Source organism: Camelus bactrianus, chromosome 23 (genome assembly GCF_048773025.1).
Source record: "Camelus bactrianus isolate YW-2024 breed Bactrian camel chromosome 23, ASM4877302v1, whole genome shotgun sequence".
Lineage (NCBI taxonomy): Eukaryota > Metazoa > Chordata > Mammalia > Artiodactyla > Camelidae > Camelus > Camelus bactrianus.
This window is the reverse complement of record NC_133561.1, coordinates 30,266,449-30,286,518: the sequence shown is the minus strand read 5'-3', so window position 1 is coordinate 30,286,518 and position 20,070 is coordinate 30,266,449. Positions and strand designations below refer to the sequence as shown.

The following is a 20,070-nucleotide window of genomic DNA, read 5'->3' as shown; positions in this document are numbered from 1 at the left end:
ACCATTCGAAACACAGGTCTTGACAGCACTGTGTCACAGCAGAATTCTGGGTCAAACCACAGTGAACAGTGGATGTTTGCTTTCCACTCAGCCCTACCACGTACCGACCGGCTCGGTGTCTTTAGCAGGGATTAACAAGGCAAGAACACAACCTCTAGGAGCCTCCAATCCCTCCAAGACTTTCATGTTCGTGAAAGAAGTTTATAAAGTACATTATCTGTGTTCATGTGAGGACCATATTTCATGACTACTGTGCACACTGTACTCCCACAGATCAAACTCTGTCCAAAGGTTCTGTTGTGACAGAATCTCGTTTGGGGTCAATCTCTAGAAATCCCTTTCTCAGTTCCGCATGCTCATGCCAACAGAGAGAAGACTGATAAAATTAAGGAGTTTACTTACAGCAAGTCACTAGTGAAAAGGCCTATAACCCAGGGCCTAATAACAAAAGACAGGGGTCTCTCACACACATTTTCATTCTCATTCCTTTCTTCCTTTCCAAGCCCCAGATGGGGAATTTGTGAATATTGTGGATACTTTGACATTTTTCTTATCTTGGCTTAAAAAAAAAAGTGAGATGAGAAAGGAAGAAAAAAAAAAGGAAGTGAAGGGTAATTGTTTTTTGATGGTAGAACGCTCCACCTTCCTATCATACAAGGAGAGCTCTGGTCCTGGAAGTGACTTCCATGAACTGGGCAGGGACCCCTGCAGGGGCTCTGAACCGCTCCGGCATCAAGTGATCCCGCTGTAATTGGACAAAAGCTGGTAAGCTCTTTTAGGAAAATGATCATACAAAATCTTTCACCACTTCATTTCACACCATTTCAGAGAAGTTCGTGGACCCTCTGAAGATCAACTGATGACCCCTTCCAGCAGCCCCCAGGCGAAGAAGTTTGAAGCTAAAGAAAGCATTTGTTGGCTAAGACTCTTCACTGTAGCAAAGCCATCACCTTGCAGCCACATCACAACTTCCGGCTGTCGGTGGCAGTGCACCAACGTTGGGGAGGAACCACTGTTGTACAGAAATCCATGTCCTGATGTGCTGTTTCTTATTTCTGTCCAGCCTAAATTTTGTTGCAACCTAGGGCCAACCCTCCCTTCTTTTGCCTTGATGGATGACATATAAATACCCACATAAGTAGCCCTTCAGAGATGCGAAGGAATGATTTTTGCACTAGAAGGCTAATTAGGTAGTAAGAACAGACGAGCAGGAGGCTGTTGAATATTCGGCAGAGGCACTTTCAAAACAGGAAGGCCCCACCTCCTGGAACTTTGGATGCGCTGTTATGCCTTGAAAGCAGAGGATGAACTACAACTACGGAAACCTCGTGACGGGAAAGCAGCCTCTAGTGTCCATTTAAAGTGGCTTCGGACCTGAAAACTTAGTACCACATTTTAGCCAAGGGGAGGAAACAAGAGGGTCATCTGATTTAGATCAGAATAAAGATTTATTTGGGTAAAGAATTATAATTCTTTTTATTTGCAAAAGCTGAAAATACTCATATAAATTACCAGCCCCGAGCTTGGGTTGCCGCCGGCTCGACCGCATGAGACAAGAGTCTGTCACTTCTTCTTGCCAGGTTTAGGGGCCTTTTCCAGGCCCTGGATGTGTTTTCGAGGAAGCTGATACTCTTCTACAATCCAAAAGGCAGAAACTCCTCAGTGAGGCCAGTGCCTGCTCCCCTCCTGCCCCCTCGCCGCTTCCCCTTTGTCTCACGGTGACCCTCCCTCCTCGGTGCTGACCCCCACGGTCCCCAGTCTCCACAGCCACCTCTTGGCCCTCTCGCCCCACTAGGAGCTCATTCCTGCTGTCAAGTTCAAACAGTTTCCATCACATGACCGGTTCTCTACATCCAGCTCAAACTCAGCTCCTACAGGAAGCCTTCTGGGATGGACCGTTTATCCCTGCACCTTGAGGCTGAAGTGTGTATTTCAGCAATTTCCACGTTGATAGCTACTTTCCAGGTGTACTTTAGCCCCTGTAATTTTCTCCCAAGAGAGAGTGTGTGTATCTGAGTTCAGTCATGTGGTGATCTTATTTTCCTCTGGATTTCTTCTTAGTACCTCATGTGGGGTTCTTCACTTAAAGGGTCAACTCTAAAAGGTAGCTGCTGGGTACAGCCTTAGACTATAAAATAAATTTGTTTATTGAATATTTGCTATGTGCCAGGCCCTGGGTACGAAAAAAGGATGAAAAAGGGAATTAGATCTCTGAGTCAAGATGCTCAGTCTAACAGGGAGTTCAGACAACAGAATCAATTAACCAAGTTACAGACAGTAATCAGAAATATAAACACAACCGGAAAGTGGTATGTTAGCAGTTTTAAATGTGAACTTAAGGAAACAGAAAAAAAAAAGAGAGAGAGAGAGAGACATGTAAGACAGGCTTCCTGTGACCCTTGAGCTGGGCCAAGGAGCCTTTAAGGTCAGGCTGTGGGAGGGCACGGGAGGTGAGGGGGCGACACAGAGAAAAGCACCCATGTGTGAACTGCAGGTGCACATGGGAAACAGCCCGGAGGCCAGCATGGCTGAGGCCTGGCGTGGGGACCAGGGACCTGCCAGGGAGCCTGCGTGGAAGACTGGGGTTGGACTGGGACAGTCTTGTTTACTGAGCTTAAGAGTTTATTCTGAAGGCATTGAAGAGACATAAAAAGTTTTAGAGAGGAGTGATGTGATCACGCTTGCTTTAGAAAGCTGACTCAGGTAGCTTGAACCAAGGACAAAATGCAGGCTGGGTGACTCAGGACTGGTAGAAAGAACCTCGGCTGTGGAGTCTGACAGAGTCACAAAGTTCAGAGCCCAGCTGCACGTTCAATAGTTGAATGCCGCAGCACAAAGTACTGAATCTCAGTTTCCTCATCTGCAAAACAGAAGCTGTTCCACAGCCTCATTATAATTAAGAGAGATCAAGCCTGCAAAAAGCCCAGCAGTGTCTAACACGGTTTGGGTGCTCAGCAGATGTTTCCTAAAAAGGGAAAACCAGGAAGAAAACTACTCTACCAGTAAGGCGGGGAGAACGCTGAATTTGCGGGGCTAACGGATCTGGTTCGCACGTTAGTTCCACCTCTTGCTGGCCGCTAAAAACTATATGGACCACATGTTTACATGGGAAACTCACTAGAGTGAGTTTAGTTGGTGGGAAAATTTTTGCCAAGTTAGACAGCAGTCTCTGCTCCTCCAGAGGAGACGCTTACCGAGCAACAGCCGGCCGATGTGGTGGACCTGGTTTCCCTGGATCTGGACCTGCAGGCTGTCCTTGGCCCCAGGGGCAGGGGTGATGGTGGTGCTGGCCTGGCATCGCTGCTGGAGAATGGCAGCCACTGAGCACGGATCCAGACCATAGGCCTCCAAATTCCGGACCACGGTCACCTGTGGGGACAGAAGATTGATGGTGGGTACAGAACATATGCCCTCCCCTCCAGAAGCCTTCTGGGCCTTCAGCAGCCTCCTCACCCGCTACGTTCACTATCCCTGCCATCATGGCACCCTTTCATCCAAATAATTAATTTTTGTGCTTCTAGATTGATTCTTTCTACCCCATCCAGTACAGGCGTACCTCAGAGACCCACCATACTAAAGTGAATATCACAATGAAGTGAGTCACATGAATTTTTTAGTTTCCCATTGCAAATGAAAGTTACGTTCTTCTAACTTTTATGTTAAACAGTCTTTTAACACCATACTGTTAAGTGTGCAATGACATATGTCTTAGAAAACTAAGCACATACCTCAATTAAAAAATACTTTATTGCAAAAAAATGCTACTCATCACCTGAGCCTTCAGTGAGTTGTAATCTTTTTCACAATAGTAACATCAGAGAACAACAAGGACCTACTGTATAGCACAGGGAACTATATTCAATTTCTTGTAATAACATATAACGGAAAAGAATCTGAGAAAACACACATACACACACACACATATATATATACACACGTATGTATAACTTTGCTGTACACCTGAAACACTGTACATCAACTATACTGCAATAAAAAAAATTTTTTAATAGTAACATCAAAGATCGCTGACCACAGATCATCACAATAAATGTAGCAACAATGAAAAAGTTTGAAATACTGCAAGAATTACCAAAATGTGACACAAATATGTGAAGTGAGCAGGCGCTGTTGGGAAAATGGTGCCAACAGACTTGCTTGACGCAGGTTGCCACAAACCTTCAATTTGGAAAAAATCCAGTCTCTGCGAAGCACAATAAAACAAGGTGTGCCTGTATATGTTATACATTTAGTGAGATAGATGCTGTATCTCATATATAGCATATTTTTTCAAGTTTTTTTTTTATTATGGAGAATTTAAAACATAAATAAAAGTAGAACAGAATAATGAGCTCCCACATACCCACCACCAGTTCCAACAATTACCAACTCATGACCAACCGTGACTCATCCCTGCCCCCCTCCACTCCCCACTCCTGTATTACTTTATAGCAAACCCTCCTAGACGTCAGACCATTTCATCCACACATGTTCAGTATGGCTCTCCAAAAGATAAGTGCTCTTTATAACAGAAAGACAAAACCATCATCACACAAAGTTACACATTCAAGACACAGTGGCTGCTGTGAATCATTATTAAGGTTATCATTCTTGGTTCTCATTTATTGACTGTTTATATGCCAAGTACTATTCTGAGTGCTTCCCCTACATATATTCCGTCATCTGATTCTCACAGTGCCTTATGAGGTAAGTATTAACAACCATTCTTCACATAAGGGAACTCAGGGAAAGAGACACTAAGTGAATTGCTCAAAGTCAAGCAGCAAAGCAAAGGCCACATTTGAACCCAGGTCCACTCCTAACGCCCACGCTCACAACCACACACTACTAGGAAGTTCTTTATTTTGAGCCCCAGGCTGTCTTCTTAGGATTTCTACCCAATAATCTTATTTCTGTCTTCTCAAGGCATACAGAATAAGTACGCTCCTTTTCCCAAGGCCAGCTTTTCACATACTTGAGGACACATGTAATTTCTTCCCTATGACTTTGTGTTGCCAAGCTAAACATGCTCAGTTCCTTCACCATTCTTTACCAGTTATTTTCATTGAGCAAGGCCCAAGATGGAACAGAATGAGTACGAGCTGAAAGCTCAAACCATAGTTCTAAGAAAAAAATAAAAATAAGATCTTGTTTACTTTTGGAACCAGGCTCTAGCAAGTTTCCTAGCACAAAATCCTAGAGGGCAGTGAGGGAGGGGTCGGCTTTACCTGTCTGACACAGGGCCCAGCCCAGTCACACAAACATGGGTGTTTCAGAAACAACCTTTGCGGTGTCTGAGGCCAATCTAAAAACCTCCAGTCACATTAGAGAAACCAGAACTTAGCAGGGACATGAAATCACCAACTTCAAACATTGTGTCTCTTAAAAATTACCTTCTTATTAGAAGCTCTCTGCGCTAGGGTGATGTCAATTGGGCCAATTTTGCCTTTCTTCACAATGGGCTCTTGTCCTGGAAAGGTCACTTGATAGGCAGGCTGCAATTTTTCCAAACATCTGAAATGTGAGTTAATGCATTGGAGACTGATAAAGCCAACAGAAGCCATTTCCTCATTCCCCCACCCCCTACAGGCGGTTGGGTGGGAAAGGAGCTCAAAGGCAGTGGTTTGCCCTTGGCTACACATTCAAATCACCTAGGGAGCGAGACCTCAGACCAACTGAGTCAATTAACTCTGATCAGGAAGATACATTTTTTAAAGCAAAGTGCGGCCACAGTTGAGACCCACTGACTCAGCGAAGGGAACATCAGTGACTTGAGCCCCTGGAAACTGTCCGCTGGCCTGGCCTCCTGAAAATCTGCCCAGGCGGCCTTGTGCAGTTTACCAACTGTTTCAAGACTCCACCTTCCCCAGCCGAGTAAAGCTGCTACACATTTCCACCACATTCCAATCACGCATCTTTTACAGATGCCCTCACTATAAGGAATGTCTATCTTGTATCTAACCAGATTTTCTTTTACCATCATATATACTGGGATTGATAAACTTCTTCTATAAAGGGCCAGGTGGTAAATGTTTTAGGCTTCAAGGGCCATATGGACTCTGCTGAAACAACTCAGCTCTGCCATTTGGCAGGGAAATGGCGTAGACAGAACATAAATAAGTGGCTGTGGCTGTGGCTGTGTGCCAATAAAACCTTATTTCCATAGAACAGGTAACAGGTCAGATTTGACCCACAAGCTATTGTTTGCTAACTCCGGATATAAATTATTTTCAGTTTTGGTTCTGTGGGAAAAGAAAGGGTATAAGGATCTTTCCTTTGAAGACTCAAAGACAATCCCCACCAACCCCTACCCCCTGCCTCCTTTTTGTTTCTGTATCTTTTTGAAGTTCTTATTTTTAATAAATCTTCTTGTGTCTCTCTCTCTCTCCCTCTCCCTCTCCCTCAAGTTCTCCTATATTGTGTTGGCTCAAACTGTTCCAAAGTCCCTCCACATCAGAATTACCCAAGCCTGTATTTATGTAGACTGACATGGTATGAATTGTGGAAACCAAGTCAGAGATGAAGATAGTGACAATTCAATAGTCCAACATGATAAAGATTAAGGGGAGGAGATGGAAACGTCAGGGGGGCTGCCAATCCCCACTACCTGCTCAGGAGACTGTCCCATGGAAGCTTCACGACTGCGTGCTGCTCATTTTTCTCTAAGATGCAGTCACATAGGATGGGATCCAATTTCACGAGACTAAAGGGAAAGAAGAAGCAATGAGGAAGTCCTAGTGTCGCCCCTTCTGATGCCAGGTCAGATCGGGATTCATCTTTTATGAGTCTCTATAGCCATTCAGGATTATTAGAACCAACTGGGGACCACAGTCCACAAAGCGATGTACCCTCTGGATGGGAGGTACATATGTTCTCCCAGAACAAAGGAGAAGCAGGCGGTGGAGGGGAAAGCGGGATGGGAAAAATCTGAAGACTAGGATCCTTGGCTCAGTTCTGCTACTAACTAGCCACGATTACAAGTTGGCATTTTATGCCTCACGCTAGCATGCGCACTTGAAATCATCAGCAGAGGACGTACATGACATGACGCTTGCTTAGCCTACAGTCTACGCGGACAGCATACGTGGCTCCGTACACCCTAGACCATGACTCTAAGTGTCCACAGCCTGTGGTTTAGAAACCACTGGCCTTGATTATTTCTAAAAGGCCGTGACCACCTGCGTCCCCACCATCCCAGCCACGCCCCCTGAGCGGGTCCAGGCCTGCCGGAGGCCGGCGCCGGGAGACTCACGGAGGGCCCGCCTCCCGGTCCACTCACTTTTTGTTGTCTGCATCAACCAGGTCGTTTTTCTTGGCGTAGTTGATGACAATCGTTCGGACCTCACTGCCCTGGAGAACGCTCCCCTTCCTAGGTGAGAAGTGACCTGGGGGTTATTTCACGCTGTGCCAGGGGACAAGCTGCAAATACGAAGACTCACTCCCTGCTCAGCAGGGCGCTGTCCTCGGCTTCTCGGCCGCGGTGTTCTTCCCTTTTCCTGCCTGAGGCCAGCAGGGCCTTGTGAAGAGTAATTACAGGTAGAGAAGGGAGAGGCCTACTCTCTCGTTCACTTAGTCCAGAGACACTTCCCAGGGGAAGGAGGCTCGAGGCTGGGTCTGGGAGAAGGGGGCAGAGGGGCAGAGCAGTCACAGAAGAACACTACTCAGGCTGAGAGGGCTACAGGCCAGAACAGCAAGCAGGCAGAGGCGGGCTGCTCTCCGAAAACTCACTTGTGGCCAGACTCCTGGAAGAGCAGGGTCATGCTGGCTGGGACACAGTAGAGGGATTTTATATCTGGAGGGTGATAGGGCTGTTCCCTGCTACCCTCCTGGATTGTCTGGGAGGTCGGGGAGGGCTCGGGTATGACGAAAGATGTGATCCTAAAACCCAGCAGAAGGAAAGAAAAAACACATTTCATACTAGTGTCTCGGCAATTCCCGGTCCATGGCCCAGGTGTCCTGGGCCAGCTGAGCTGCGGCGACCGGGCCCCCTGCACTCACCTCGGGTGCTTCCAGTCCACAGCCACAATGCTCTCCACCCCTTTGCTCAGCTCCTTCACCTGTATAATCTGCTCCTGCTGCATGTGCTGCAGGAACTTAGAGAGCTAAGGGAGAGAGGGCCAGTGGTAGGGGACTCCATCGATTCCGCACACATCCTTAGCACCTAAGATGTGCCAGACCCCAGCCAGTCCTGGGGAGGGACGTGGGACGGTCCCTATCCTCATCCGGTTAGGAAGTGGGAGGCCCCCACCCTGAGAGTCAGGGAGTGAGAAGGTGCTGGAGACTAACTGGTGAAGCCTTCCAGAACTCTGAGCAGATACAAAGGGGTGGAGAGGAGGGAGGGGAGTGGGTGCCTACCCAGCTGCCTCAGCCCGGGGAGAGTTTCCTTCCCCCACTCCCCCAGACACCTCGAATCAAAAAGCTTAATCCTAGCCTCGGCCCTGCAGACAGAGCCTCCTCTCTGTCCCTCCAGCTCGCGCCGCGTGTGCCCCTCCACAGCTCTCTGTGTGGGTCTGCAGAGAAGGTACCCGCTTACCTTTTTGTAGCTTGACTTCTTGATGTCCAGCTGTCGTCCTTCAGGGCTGACGGCAGACGGAAAAGGCAAGTTAAGCTAACAAAGCAGTAGTAGCGGGGCCTGCCTGACACTGGGAGGAGGGCGTTTTCCTCAGCCTTCTTCCTATATGTTTGGCAAGAGGCTGCTGTTCCAGAACTCTCTGCCAGCAGCAGTATCTGACAGAGATACAGACTTGAGGGCACTGTCCTTGCTATCCAATGGACCTTTCCATAAAGATGGAATGTTCTCTGTCTTCTAGTTTAAGTTCAAATAGCCACACATGGCTAGTGGCTACTCCACTGGCTATAGCTTTAGATTCCTCTCAAACTAGACAATCTTCTGTGGCCTCAAAAGTTTCACCTCCAGGTGAACCTTTCCAACACCAAGTTCACTGTCACAGCCAGGCCTAGAGCAGGATTTGGCAAACTACACCCTGAGGGCCAAATCCTTCCGCACTAACTCATCTGCCATCTCTGGTTGCCTTAGTGCCACGATGGCAGAGCTGTGGAGCTGCAAAAGAGACGGTGTGGCCTGCAAAGCTGAAAATAATTACTACCTGACTCTACAGAAAGTTTGCTAACCCCTATCCTACGGCTGTTAGTTTTGGGGAAGAGGTTCCTAACGAAAGCTGTAACCATTCCACCTCCCCAGAACTTACATCTTCTCTCAAAATGTGACAAGCAAGAGCAGTGGGATTCACAGGGAGCCCTCTCAGAACCCACCCCAGGTTAAGAACCTCTACCCTAGAGAATATTCCAGAATCCCTTTTCCCAGTTACTTGCAACCCAGCAAGGTCAGGACAAATTACCAAGTATCCTGCCACACACTCCAGACCCCACACTTGTATAGAATGCCTTAAAGAAGCCCACATGTAAAGAGGAGAAGAAATTACATTAAAACCACTTTTTTAAAAAACAGAGCAAAATTCTCAAAAAGAAAGTTCAGACTTAGGGTGGAAATCAATGAGCAAATCTCCTGACATGACAATATTTATTGGGTGCTTAGTAAATGTCAGGCTATTTAATCCTGACAGCAATTCTCCAAGTGTTGTAAATTAGGGCTCCGAGAAGCCTGGTAACGGGCTCAAATTCACCTTGCTCAGACGTCCTGGGGAGCTGGCATTTAAGCCCAGATGGCTCTGTCTTCAAAGTTCAGGTTCAATCCGCATGTAACACTCCCTCTCCTGGTCGCTTGTGTTTGGGGTGGGGTAGGGAGGTCACCCCCATTCTTCCTCCTGATACGACCTAATCTAGCCCACCTACTCTTCAGGAAATTGTGAGGGGATTGAACATTCCAGAAGAGGCCTCCAGGCAAAAAGGCTGCCCCAGGACCCTTCCTAGACAGGACATACTGCCCGATTTGTGAGAGAGCCCAGAGTCACCACAGCAGACGGTGCTCAGAGGATCTTAGAATTTTAAACTTCACTGCCTTAACATCTTCTCACTGGCTAAAATTTCAGTTTTGAAAACCCAGTTTTACCAGATCAACCCTCCACTTCACTCTTTCCACATCATGTCACCTGACCAATTCCCCCATAAGCTTTGTCCTGTTCTACCACCAAAAAGCAAGAGAGAGACCCATGCCCCAGCCTCCAGCCCACACCACGCCTTCCATACCAGCAGGAGAACATGTGGCTGCCAAGGAGCGTGCTGGTGAGTAAAGGCAGGTCGGCCTTTTTGACGCGGCACTTCAAAGCATGCAAGAAGCATCTCTGCAACAGTTCGTCCATTTGCTCTGAAAGGAAACGACAAGGACCACATCCTTCCTGAGGGATGCAGGAGGCCTGCACAGCACAAGCAAACTCCCTGTGAAGCGACTTGCCTACCTCCCCCCTCAGCTCTAGAAGGAGCCATTCCCAGGCACCCAAGCTCCCAGACTCTACAACACTGAGCCCTTACAGAGAAGGGGTCAGGCCACAGAGGCCCACCCAGCCAGGCACAAAGGCTTCTCTGACAAAGACAGAGCCAGAAGAAACCTTATGGGCTCTGTAGGTCCAAATGACAGGCCCAGGGAAACGTGACTTATGTGGCAAAGACTCCCAGGTGAGATGGTAAAGGGCTGGTGTACCACCCTCACCAAAAATAAGGACTCTCCCCTGCTCTCCCAGGGCCTTGGGGCCGCTCTAGTCAGAAGTAGAGCAGAACCCTTCGGCCTCCTACATGGGGAGGAGACAGGCCCTTCTACCCTCAGAGCTGTACCTTGAAGGGTCTTGCTGTCTGTGGGGTCTGGGTTCAGGCCCCCAACGCTGGGGTCCTCTGTGGCTTCTGATTGGGACTTCTCCCCACACATCTGCTGAACCTCTTCATCCTCCTCCTCCTCTCCCTCCAGGGCCAGGTGCCTCATGTCTCCCTGCAGGGTGGCGTCTGCCTGGACAGACCCCTTCTCTTCACTGAGATCTGGGGGATCCAGGGCCAGTGGAGCAATGGATGGTGGGGAGGACTTGTCTCCAGATCGCCTGCAGAAACCTCATGTCAGAAACACTGAGCAGTGGTCACAACACCCTCCAGCCTTGGTCGGGGGGTCAGCGGGAGGCCAGAGACAGCAAAAGCCACAGGCAGCGGTGTCCAGGAGGGGGCAGAGAGCCTGGGCTCACATCTCAACTCTGTTTCCAATTCTGGGCCCAGGAAAATCCCATTCCTCAGTTTCCTCATCTCTGAAATTGGGAGAGTAATTCCTGCCTCCTCCTTATCCCAAAGGAATAATAATATTATTAAGAGAAATCCAAGGACAGAGAAAAATTAAAGACAAAGTAGTTAAAGAAAAGACCTCTCCCAAAGTACTTCTTTCATATGAATTAAAAATAAAACCATTTTGAATTAAATAACAGAATTAAGATCACAAATGCGTCTGTAGAACCAGTTTGGTGAAATACAAACCCAAGGCTCAGCGTGTGTAACAAAGCACAGACAGCTGGACTGCTCAAGACTGCAAAGTCCGTTGCTTCTGCGTTAAGTTAGAATGCAACCTGACCTGCAGAGGAACGATTACAATGGTTTTACACCACTAAGTCACTAAGTTTTATGAAGATGGGGAAAAAAAGTGTTATCACATAGCAGAGCTGGCAGAGCAGTAAAAGCAAAAAGCTTTATCTTCACGAAGATTATACAAATCAAACTAAGTTATAACCTACAGCTGCCACAAGGTTTATGAGTATGGTTAAAAGTGAGGCCAGAGTGTATGTTTAGGCCCTTCTGATCAGGTAAATACCATTAACTCTTTTTAAAGGGTAGGAGGCGGGGAGACTGAGGCAGCTGCTGATAAAACAATTTAGACATGACCTTGATTGCTCAAACTGACAGTCAGAAAACAAGGTGCGGGGAGAATGTCAGGGAGCAGCCCTCAAGTGTCTGCTGAAACCCAGACTAACATGGTTGTCGCCTCCAGCAAAGCAGGGCTTTGCCACTACTTGTACAATGAATAAGTCCAAGACTGACTAAAAATGTAGGGGTAAATCTATACCAACAGACTATACTTGGCCAAAAGACCAGGCATACTGTTTTTGAGAAAAGCAATATTTACTGTTTTGGTTAAATGACAAGAAAACAACCAGAAAATGAGTTGGCATAGAGCTCCACAGAGTGACCACCACAGCGAGAAAGGACAGCTTCCATAATGGGCAGGGAACCAAAATGTGAAACCTGAACAACATAAAAGTAATTGGGTTACCACTCTGGTGCCTAAGGATCTACTTGACTTTGATCCGGATTAAGATGTGAGAATTTCCAAGCACGCGTCATGAGGCCAGAAGGTGCCTAAATGTACATGGCAGAAAAGGCCAGATGGACCGGAACTATAAAGAATATCACCGTACTGAGAGGCAGAGCAGACAATGGCAAAAGCCTTCTTCGAGGCCTAGGATTCTACAATTCACCTAAAAAATAATTAAAGTTCTCTATGATTTCTTCTCTGAATAGGCCAAAAAAAGGTTTTTTTTCCTCCACATTTAGCAAGGAAATTAATGTCTGGGGTCAGCAACTTGCCTAAGGACACGGCAGGGACCACAACTCTCCCTTCTGAATCCAGGCCCCATGCTCTCTCCACCCACCCAGCTCTCTGCAAAACAGAAGAAACCCTGTACCCACCACAAGTGGTCCTGGTAGGTGTGGAGCACAGAGAAGCCCTTGCCCTTCAGGCCTGAAGCCAGCATCTCGGCTGTGGACATGGTGGCGACTCCAATGGCAACAGGGGCTCTAAGAAGGAGGAGGCCAGAGACAAGGGTCAGGGAAAGCATCCCACGGGGGCAAGATGTCAGGACCCGCTTTCTGCACATGTGCTGAAAGCACAACGGTTGCAAATCTGAAGCATCCACTTATATCACAAAACTAAAACTCGGTCCAGTCTCAATGTTCTTCAGATTACCTATAAATACGACTTTCAAAAATTCCATGACCAAACGTTCCCTTCCGTGTGAGTAACTCCTCTACTGATGTTATCACTGTTTTATTATGAATCAAACCCAGGCAGGACTTGGAAGGGCTTTGTTGTTGTTGTTAATGGAGGTAATGGGGATTGAACACAGGACCTCATGCACGCTAAGCACATGCTCTACCACTGAGCTATACCCCCTACTCCCTAGAAGGGTATTTAAAGTTCCCTTTCTTTAATTTCAAAAATATAAATTATCTCCTCTACCTTAAAAAAGGCATAGCCATCCTATAAGAGAGTTCAAAAGGGAAGCTATTCATATGCTATAAATTAGGCTGAGCGATGCCACAGGGAAGAGAGAAGAGAGATACAGTGGTACCAACTAGCGAGCTTCCTTCTGAGCTGGCTCTTTATAACAGGGCTTGCTCTGTGTAACTATCTATCTAAGAACTGGGCGGGTCCAGAATATCAAAACAGCCGCATTTACAGTAACTACAAAAAAGCCCAGATGGGAATCTGTCAGCCCAGTGTTACTCAAGCCCTGCTCTCACAGCGCCTGTGAGTACTGATGTCCAGCTGGCTAACAGCGGGGGAGTACAGAAGCCCACAAGGCTGCCTGGGCCCCAGGGAGAAGACTCAAGGGCAGAGATCCTAACACCTGAACTTCAAAAAATATTTGCTAACCTCGTGGCTCCACCCACTGTGCCCATGGGTCAGTTCCTGCCACGGAAACTTTCAATCTGGCTTCTTTCCCAGTTCCTAAAAGAGAGGTCTTTGTCTCCCACCCTTCGAAGGGTCTGTGGCTGAAGGACTTCAGTTTCAAACGTAGCTTGTAGTTTCAATAAACTCCCCTGTGCCCTTATCCCCTGCCATAAACCACCCGGCTCAGTCCCCATATACGTTCTAAAGGCCACACTAAGCAGGCCAAATACACATTATGTAGTTTTCTCCCATCTTGGATAGAATACTGCATGGGTGCAGGGGGTAATAATACTCTTCTTTTCAACTGCAAGTTTTGCTGCAGGTAAACAAGGAAGGAAACATTTCTAGGTGCTTGTTTCCAAAAGGTTCAAGGAAACTAGGAGAATATGAGCAGCAAAGATCAGATCTTTAAACACTGACCCCTCCCCTGCCTACAATCTCCCTCTCTTCCTCTCTCAAACAAGCAATGAGTGAAATGATGAGATGTCATTTTTCACTCAGGATGACACACATGAAAATGACCCATCACATCCGGTGTCAGTGTGTGAGGAAACAGGCTCTTTCCATCCTGTAGGTAGGACGGAAAACTGATGGAGCTTTTTTGTACAGCAACAGAAAAGACGCATGATCTTCAGCCTAACTGTTCTGCTTCTTAACATCTGCTTTAGAAAAATCCTGGCGCTAGTGTCCGTAGAGGCATCAGGAAGATGCTATTTGTGACAGAGACAAAGTTGAGGCATCCATGATGTCCACTCGGGAAGGACCTCTTCCATTATCACATAGCGGGTAGAAAGATTCAGCTTGTCTGTTTGCTGACATGGAAAATATCCGCAGTATCTTAGGTGAAAAAACTGTATCCTAAGTGAAAAAGTTCTGCTTGTTGTTAGGGAGGGCATGGCTCAGTGGTGCTTAGCATGCACGAGGTCCTTGGTTCAATCCCCAGTCCCTCCATTAAAATAAATAAATAAATAAATAAATAAATAAATAAATAAATAAATACCTAATCCCCAACCCCCAGCCCCCAAATTAAAAAAGAAAAAGGGCAAAAAAAAATTTTTTTAATTCTGCTTGTTGTACTTTTAAACATACATACCCTAAATCATACATTTCATATGCACATGTGTATATGCATTGAAGAAGGCTGGCAAGGATAAGCATCAGAATGATAATGGTTACCTCTGGAAGAAAAGGATTGTGGGTAAGGAGGCTTTAGATTTTTTAGAATTGTTCATATGATTACTTTCTCAATTATTTAAAAAAAGGAAGCAGTGTGGTGATGGCTAAACAATTCAGAGAATCTACTAAGAATCATTGAATCGTACATTTAAAGCAGGTGAATTTTACAGTATGTAAACTATATCTCAATAAATCTACTAAAAATAATTAAAGCATGAGGGTGACAATGTGGATGTTGGGAAAAGAAGTGTCGAAGTCATGACAGGAAAGGAAAGACCAAGAAAATGTCACAGACAGGAGACTAAGAAGACAGGACAACTAAATGCAATGGGGTATCCTAGACTGGATCCTTGAATAGAAAAAAAGACATAGTGGGGAAACCAGGGAAATATGAATAACGTCTGTAATTGCGTTAATGGGATTGTACCAATGTTAGTTCCCTAGTTTTGATAACTATGCTGTGGTTATATGAGAGGTTATCATTACAGGAAGCTGGGTAAGGAGTAAATCAGAACTCTGTAATACCTTTGAAACCCTCCTGTAAATCACAAATTATTAAAAAAAAAAAAAAAAGAGAGAGAGAGAGAGAGAGAAGCAGCAGGAGCAAATACACTTGGCCCAGATGTGTGGACACCCTACAGGTTCACTGCCATCCCCCACTCTCTGATTCTTCTGGAAGAATCTGCTTCGTTTTGTTTTATTTTTACTCCTTTATCCATATGCTGTGGAAGTTGTCGTTCCCACCACTCCCCTGAGTTTCACCTAAGTTTTTCCCCCAAAGGCACAGCTGACTGACGCAGTACCTGTTCCCCACCAAGGCAATGGCACAGAGGTCACCCTTCTGCACCTGAGGCAGACCAGCAGGGGGCACCACTAGTCCAGGCAGCATCAAATCTGCAGCAAACAAAAAAATAAGTGTTACAGTTCTGCAGTTTACTTCATCATTTACTCGTTCATTCAACAAACATTAATTATCAACTATACTATTCCTAATGAAAATAAGAAGTAGCAACCTGAGAATCAGATTCTTTTCCCTTTGGGAGGCTAGTGTTCAAACTGAAGCACCAAGCTGAGGGTCCAGTTCCATGATCTAATTTATTCTGATTTTCTGAATTCAGCTTATTAATATAAAGTATAGCATCTGGCAGTCCACAAAGAACTTTCATGTCACTTATCTTACTTAAGCCTTACAACAGGGTCAGAGAGGACCAGGGAACTTATGGAAACAGCCAAGTGAGAGATGCAACAGACATGAAGGGAAAAATTCCATTTTTCAGTCATATGAATGCACAAAATGGGCACATTTATTTAAATAGTTGGCCCTCACTAAGTAAGTTTCAGCCAGTGTCCAGAATATAGGAAGATACTCTTACCTGCTCCCCCCACCAGTTTTTCCAGCACCAGAGGCCATGTTGTAAATGTTGGTAGAAGATCAGGGTAAGACCACAGGGTGTACACTGTCCAAAAAGAGAACCAGAAAACACTTACTGTCCAAAAGTCAATCCCCTAGGGAACTGGCAAAGCCAAACACTAAGGCCCCTTTAATTAAGATGCAGAGAAGAAATTCAACTGAAAGCTAGAGAGAAGGTTGTGAGGGGATGTCCAAAGAGGTTGCATTCTTTTTTTTATTAGGTTACCCCGAGTTTGTGAAGCAGTTTATATGTCACATGCTATTCATTTTTAGACTCTTTGCTTACTTAAGCCCTAGCGACCTGATTCTTTACATATTTCTATTGAGCTGTTTGAAGTAGTTTATCTCAATCTGTGACATTGAGAAGTTATCATTTTTATAGTAGGAAGACACATGATGAGAGCTGTAGCTTTAAGAATCTGTTTAACTGCCGAAGTTGGATATTTACATGAAGTTGGATATTTACACATAAGGCTACAGGTGAATATTTGCTTTGTGAATATCTGATTTGGCCTGTCCGGTATCCCTTTCCCCTTCTCTGGGAACCAAGTGCCTCTTTTCCTGTGGGGAACACATCCCATAGAGTTTACAAGGGGCTGACTCCCTTCTCAAAGAGGTCGCAGTCTTGAGAAAGGCAGAGACTTCGGGACCTGGATGTCACTTGACACTTGGGAGACACCTGTTGTTCCACCTGGACTGCAGCAGGGAAAAATGGCCACAGTGGATAAATGTAGGGACAGAGACCCAATGAAGATTCCACTGATGACCTCAGAAACAAGTAACCTAAGAATGGGACGCCAGCCTGCCAGAAATTTTGAAACTTTCCCATGTTTATTATTTTGATTCCCTCTGTTTCCATAGTGATTAGCAGTAAAACCCTGAGATCAAAAAGGGCTTGTATTTGTGTAGCAGCAAAGTGGAGTAGGGGTAGAAGTGGCCTGGGGTAGGTGACTGCATTGCTGCAGCCAAGCATGGAAGAAGAAAAGCCCCAAGTGACAAAGTAGGTGTCAGGAGCCATGGAAAAGAGAAAAGGACACTGACTCGCTGGGATCTGTGACAAAGAAAGAAAGCAACGAATCCTGGGAGCCAGGCAGAGCCTAAGAAAGAATTCCTGTGAAATATCTCAATTGGAATCCTTCACTGAGACAGCTGGGAATGTGGTTTAATTAATCCAGCTTTTTTCCTATCGCAACATCTCTTCAGTATCTTAAGAAAAGCCTGCTAGTGATAGTTTTAAGAAACATTTTTTATATGCCCTAAAACTCCACCCTTTTCAAGACCTCTGCTCCATCCCTAGTTAACCCACTAGAAACTAATGTTCCTTTATCTCAGAATTTCCCTTGACAACCACTTTCTTTCTGTTAGCTCCCCTTTTTTTCCCCTTCCCTTCTAAAGCAGTTTCTGGTCCTGAAAGACCTAATTCTAGGGACATTAAATCCAAAAAGATCCTTTGGAATGATATTGGGAGGTTTTGCACTTGTTTGCTTTAAGAAAGACAGGTTAATGGAAGAAACAAGGAGAAATAGATGTTAGGCAAGGACCACAGTAATGGCCATCTCCATCCTATTGCCATACCTGTCGGATATAGATTTTTCTCCAGTTCAAATAGGATGGGGTTACCACCACTCACGTACACAGCCACTGCATCCCCTCTGTGAGCATACAACTTCACAATGTTGAGCTCTTCCTTCCCAGGTACTAACTCAGACACCTGATCCGTCCCAAGAGTGGGGAAAACAGCTGTTACATCAGCCCGAAGTTTTCTCCTGCAGAAAGCACACATGCCTGGTATGAATGCTGACTGGATGGATTTCAATAAAAATTAAGGACCCAGAAAGACTTACTATAAAGTCATGAGGGACAAGGAAAAGACTGGTTTATGATGCCCTTATTCTCACACGCTCTATTCTCTTTCTCATCCAATGCCTCATCTATTTTCACGTGTTCTTCAGGCACCAGGAACAACCCAAGTTAGCCTGCCACTGGAAACTCAGCCTTGCCTGACTTCTTGCACAGCTCTTGGACCCGCTCCTTTCTCATATATGGTTGACAAATCTGTCAGCTTATGATTAAGTAGCTATTCTAGGGCACCAAGAATGACAACCATAGAACACTGGTTCCAAAATCCCCAAGGTGATACCTGCATTTGCGGCACTGTCTGAAGAGATATAGTTCTTACCACTTATCCTCTCCCACCTCACCCCTCCATCTGTCTCTCCTGCCAGAGGTTATCACTAGACACTTCTTCTTGGATACCTGTAGTTCTCTGGGTCCCACATGATTTCTCCCAAGGGGCTCAAAAGCTCTTGGGAGGGCAAAGGCCCCGTATTCCTTCATTTTTGCATCCTCCACAACATCCTAAACAGACTGCAGTCAGTACGCACTGATTGAACTATGTTTTCTTTTAAACTCACTAGAATATCCAAAAGATAGGTTGGAAGACAAATCAGGCCTCCACTCCATTTTCATCCTCAAAATGTGTCTAACTCACCCTTGCTCCCCTGGCGTCCCTTCTCCGGCTGCACCCCTCGACCTCCACCCCAGGTCCGCTGACCGAGCCCAGAAAGGGCCGTGAGCCGGACGTGCTTGAGAGATGTCTGGGTCCCTTGGTGGGCAGAGCAGGCCCCTTCTCTCCCTCACCTGTCCGACCCTTTGATGGCCGTGTTGGACTTGACCCGAAAGGCCTTGGCAAACATGTCTGCTGGAGTGGCCTGGGGAAGAAAAGGAGACCACAGAAGCCAAGGGCTGTCAGGAAAACGAGAACACGGCGGCTTTCCGACCCGCAGCCCTGGGGGCAGCCATGCTAGGGCCCGGCTGGGAAAGGGGCCCGGCTGGAAACCCGGGCCGCGCAGCTTCACGGCCACCCCTAGCGGCGAGGCCGGGAACTGAAGCAGGGAGGGCGGGGCCGGAGACTGGAGGGCGGACTCCTGCGCGGAGCGGGATGCACCGCCCCCGCCGCCTCTCCCGTCTGCTCGGCTCTGCGCCTGCGCGAGCGGCTTGCGCATGCACCTCTCGGGTGACCATCCGGGGCCAACACTGTTTCGGTTCATTTCCACTCTATCAGCCATAGAATGTGTTAAGTGGGAGCTGTGCCAGCTCCCAGTGCGTTCGGGTTAGCTCAACTCCACAAAGTTAATTGAACTCTTGTGTTTTATTAAACTTGCAGGCCTCTTGAAAAGGCTCTTAAGAGCTTTTGTTTATTAAGATCTTTGTATTTTATTGCTTACGAGGAACCTCAGCTAGGATTCTCTCCCACATTTTCTCCTCCATATTTTTTAATTTACATGGGGTGATAATAACAGTAACAGGGAATCTAGTCCCAGATTTGAACTCCTATTAAGAGGGGGAAAAAAACTACATATGACCTTCAAATCTGTTATTTAAAATATTTTTATACATTTTTATGTACCATTTGCATTCAGGCATTATGGTGGGGAGGAGTGTTTCCAAAGTAATTATACTCAGAGTGCTTGCAAAAAAATAATTCGTGAGATATAGTAAGATCAAATTATGGTTTGGCGAGTCCCTAGCAGTGTGTTCTTGGGCCAGTGGCTTATTTGTTCTGAAACTCTTGCATTCTCTGTAAGATGTGGAGGTAATACCTACCTCACAGGACTTATGTGAGAAATAATTGATATAAGGTATGTGATAAGTTGCACAGTGCTTTGAAAATTTGCAGTAAACAGATATTAATAGATATTAGTCCAAAACAAACAAAAACAGTCTCAGACAGGGGTGAGAGGTTGGGTTTCCCTGAATGGGACTACTGTGTACTCTGGACATGACTACTGCGTACCCTGGACACAAGGATTTAAACACCCGGGGTCCTGGCCCACACTAAATTTACATTTGCTTATGAAAACTTCAG

General features: G+C 46.2%; 1 protein-coding gene across 4 annotated transcripts; it reads right to left on the bottom strand.

Annotated features, from left to right (window-relative positions):
• Positions 1 to 475: 475 nt before the first annotated feature.
• On the bottom strand, positions 476 to 19,065 carry EIF2D (eukaryotic translation initiation factor 2D). Of its 4 annotated transcripts, XR_012501888.1 has the most exons (16): positions 18,843 to 19,061; positions 17,778 to 17,968; positions 16,165 to 16,248; positions 15,595 to 15,685; positions 12,631 to 12,738; positions 10,747 to 11,003; positions 10,165 to 10,282; positions 8,531 to 8,576; positions 7,996 to 8,099; positions 7,726 to 7,875; positions 7,277 to 7,366; positions 6,605 to 6,700; positions 5,391 to 5,511; positions 3,195 to 3,369; positions 1,513 to 1,634; positions 476 to 745 (listed from the first exon to the last, which is right to left on the bottom strand). XR_012501888.1 is itself a non-coding variant. In XM_010963258.3 (15 exons), exons 1-15 carry the CDS (start codon positions 18,896 to 18,898, stop codon positions 1,564 to 1,566), a joined length of 1,758 nt encoding a protein of 585 aa, XP_010961560.2. In that variant the 5' UTR covers positions 18,899 to 19,060; the 3' UTR covers positions 1,430 to 1,563. The 4 variants fall into 4 exon arrangements, 3 of the variants coding, with proteins under 3 accessions (XP_010961560.2, XP_074208041.1, XP_074208043.1); XM_010963258.3 differs by lacking the exon at positions 476 to 745 and having other exon boundaries at positions 1,430 to 1,634; positions 18,843 to 19,060; XM_074351940.1 differs by lacking the exons at positions 476 to 745; positions 1,513 to 1,634 and adding an exon at positions 2,124 to 2,874 and having other exon boundaries at positions 18,843 to 19,063.
• Positions 19,066 to 20,070: the final 1,005 nt, after the last annotated feature.

Excerpts from the sequence above, each read along its gene's own strand:
- EIF2D (XM_074351940.1), bottom strand. The coding sequence starts at position 18,898 with ATGTTTGCCAAGGCCTTTCGGGTCAAGTCCAACACGGCCATCAAAGGG. Across the intron at positions 6,701-7,276 it reads GTTGATGCAGACAACAAAAA|TCTCGTGAAATTGGATCCCA; the intron begins GTGAGTGGACCG and ends CTTTCCCTTTAG. Across the intron at positions 3,370-5,390 it reads AGAGAGCTTCTAATAAGAAG|GTGACCGTGGTCCGGAATTT; the intron begins GTAATTTTTAAG and ends CTGTCCCCACAG.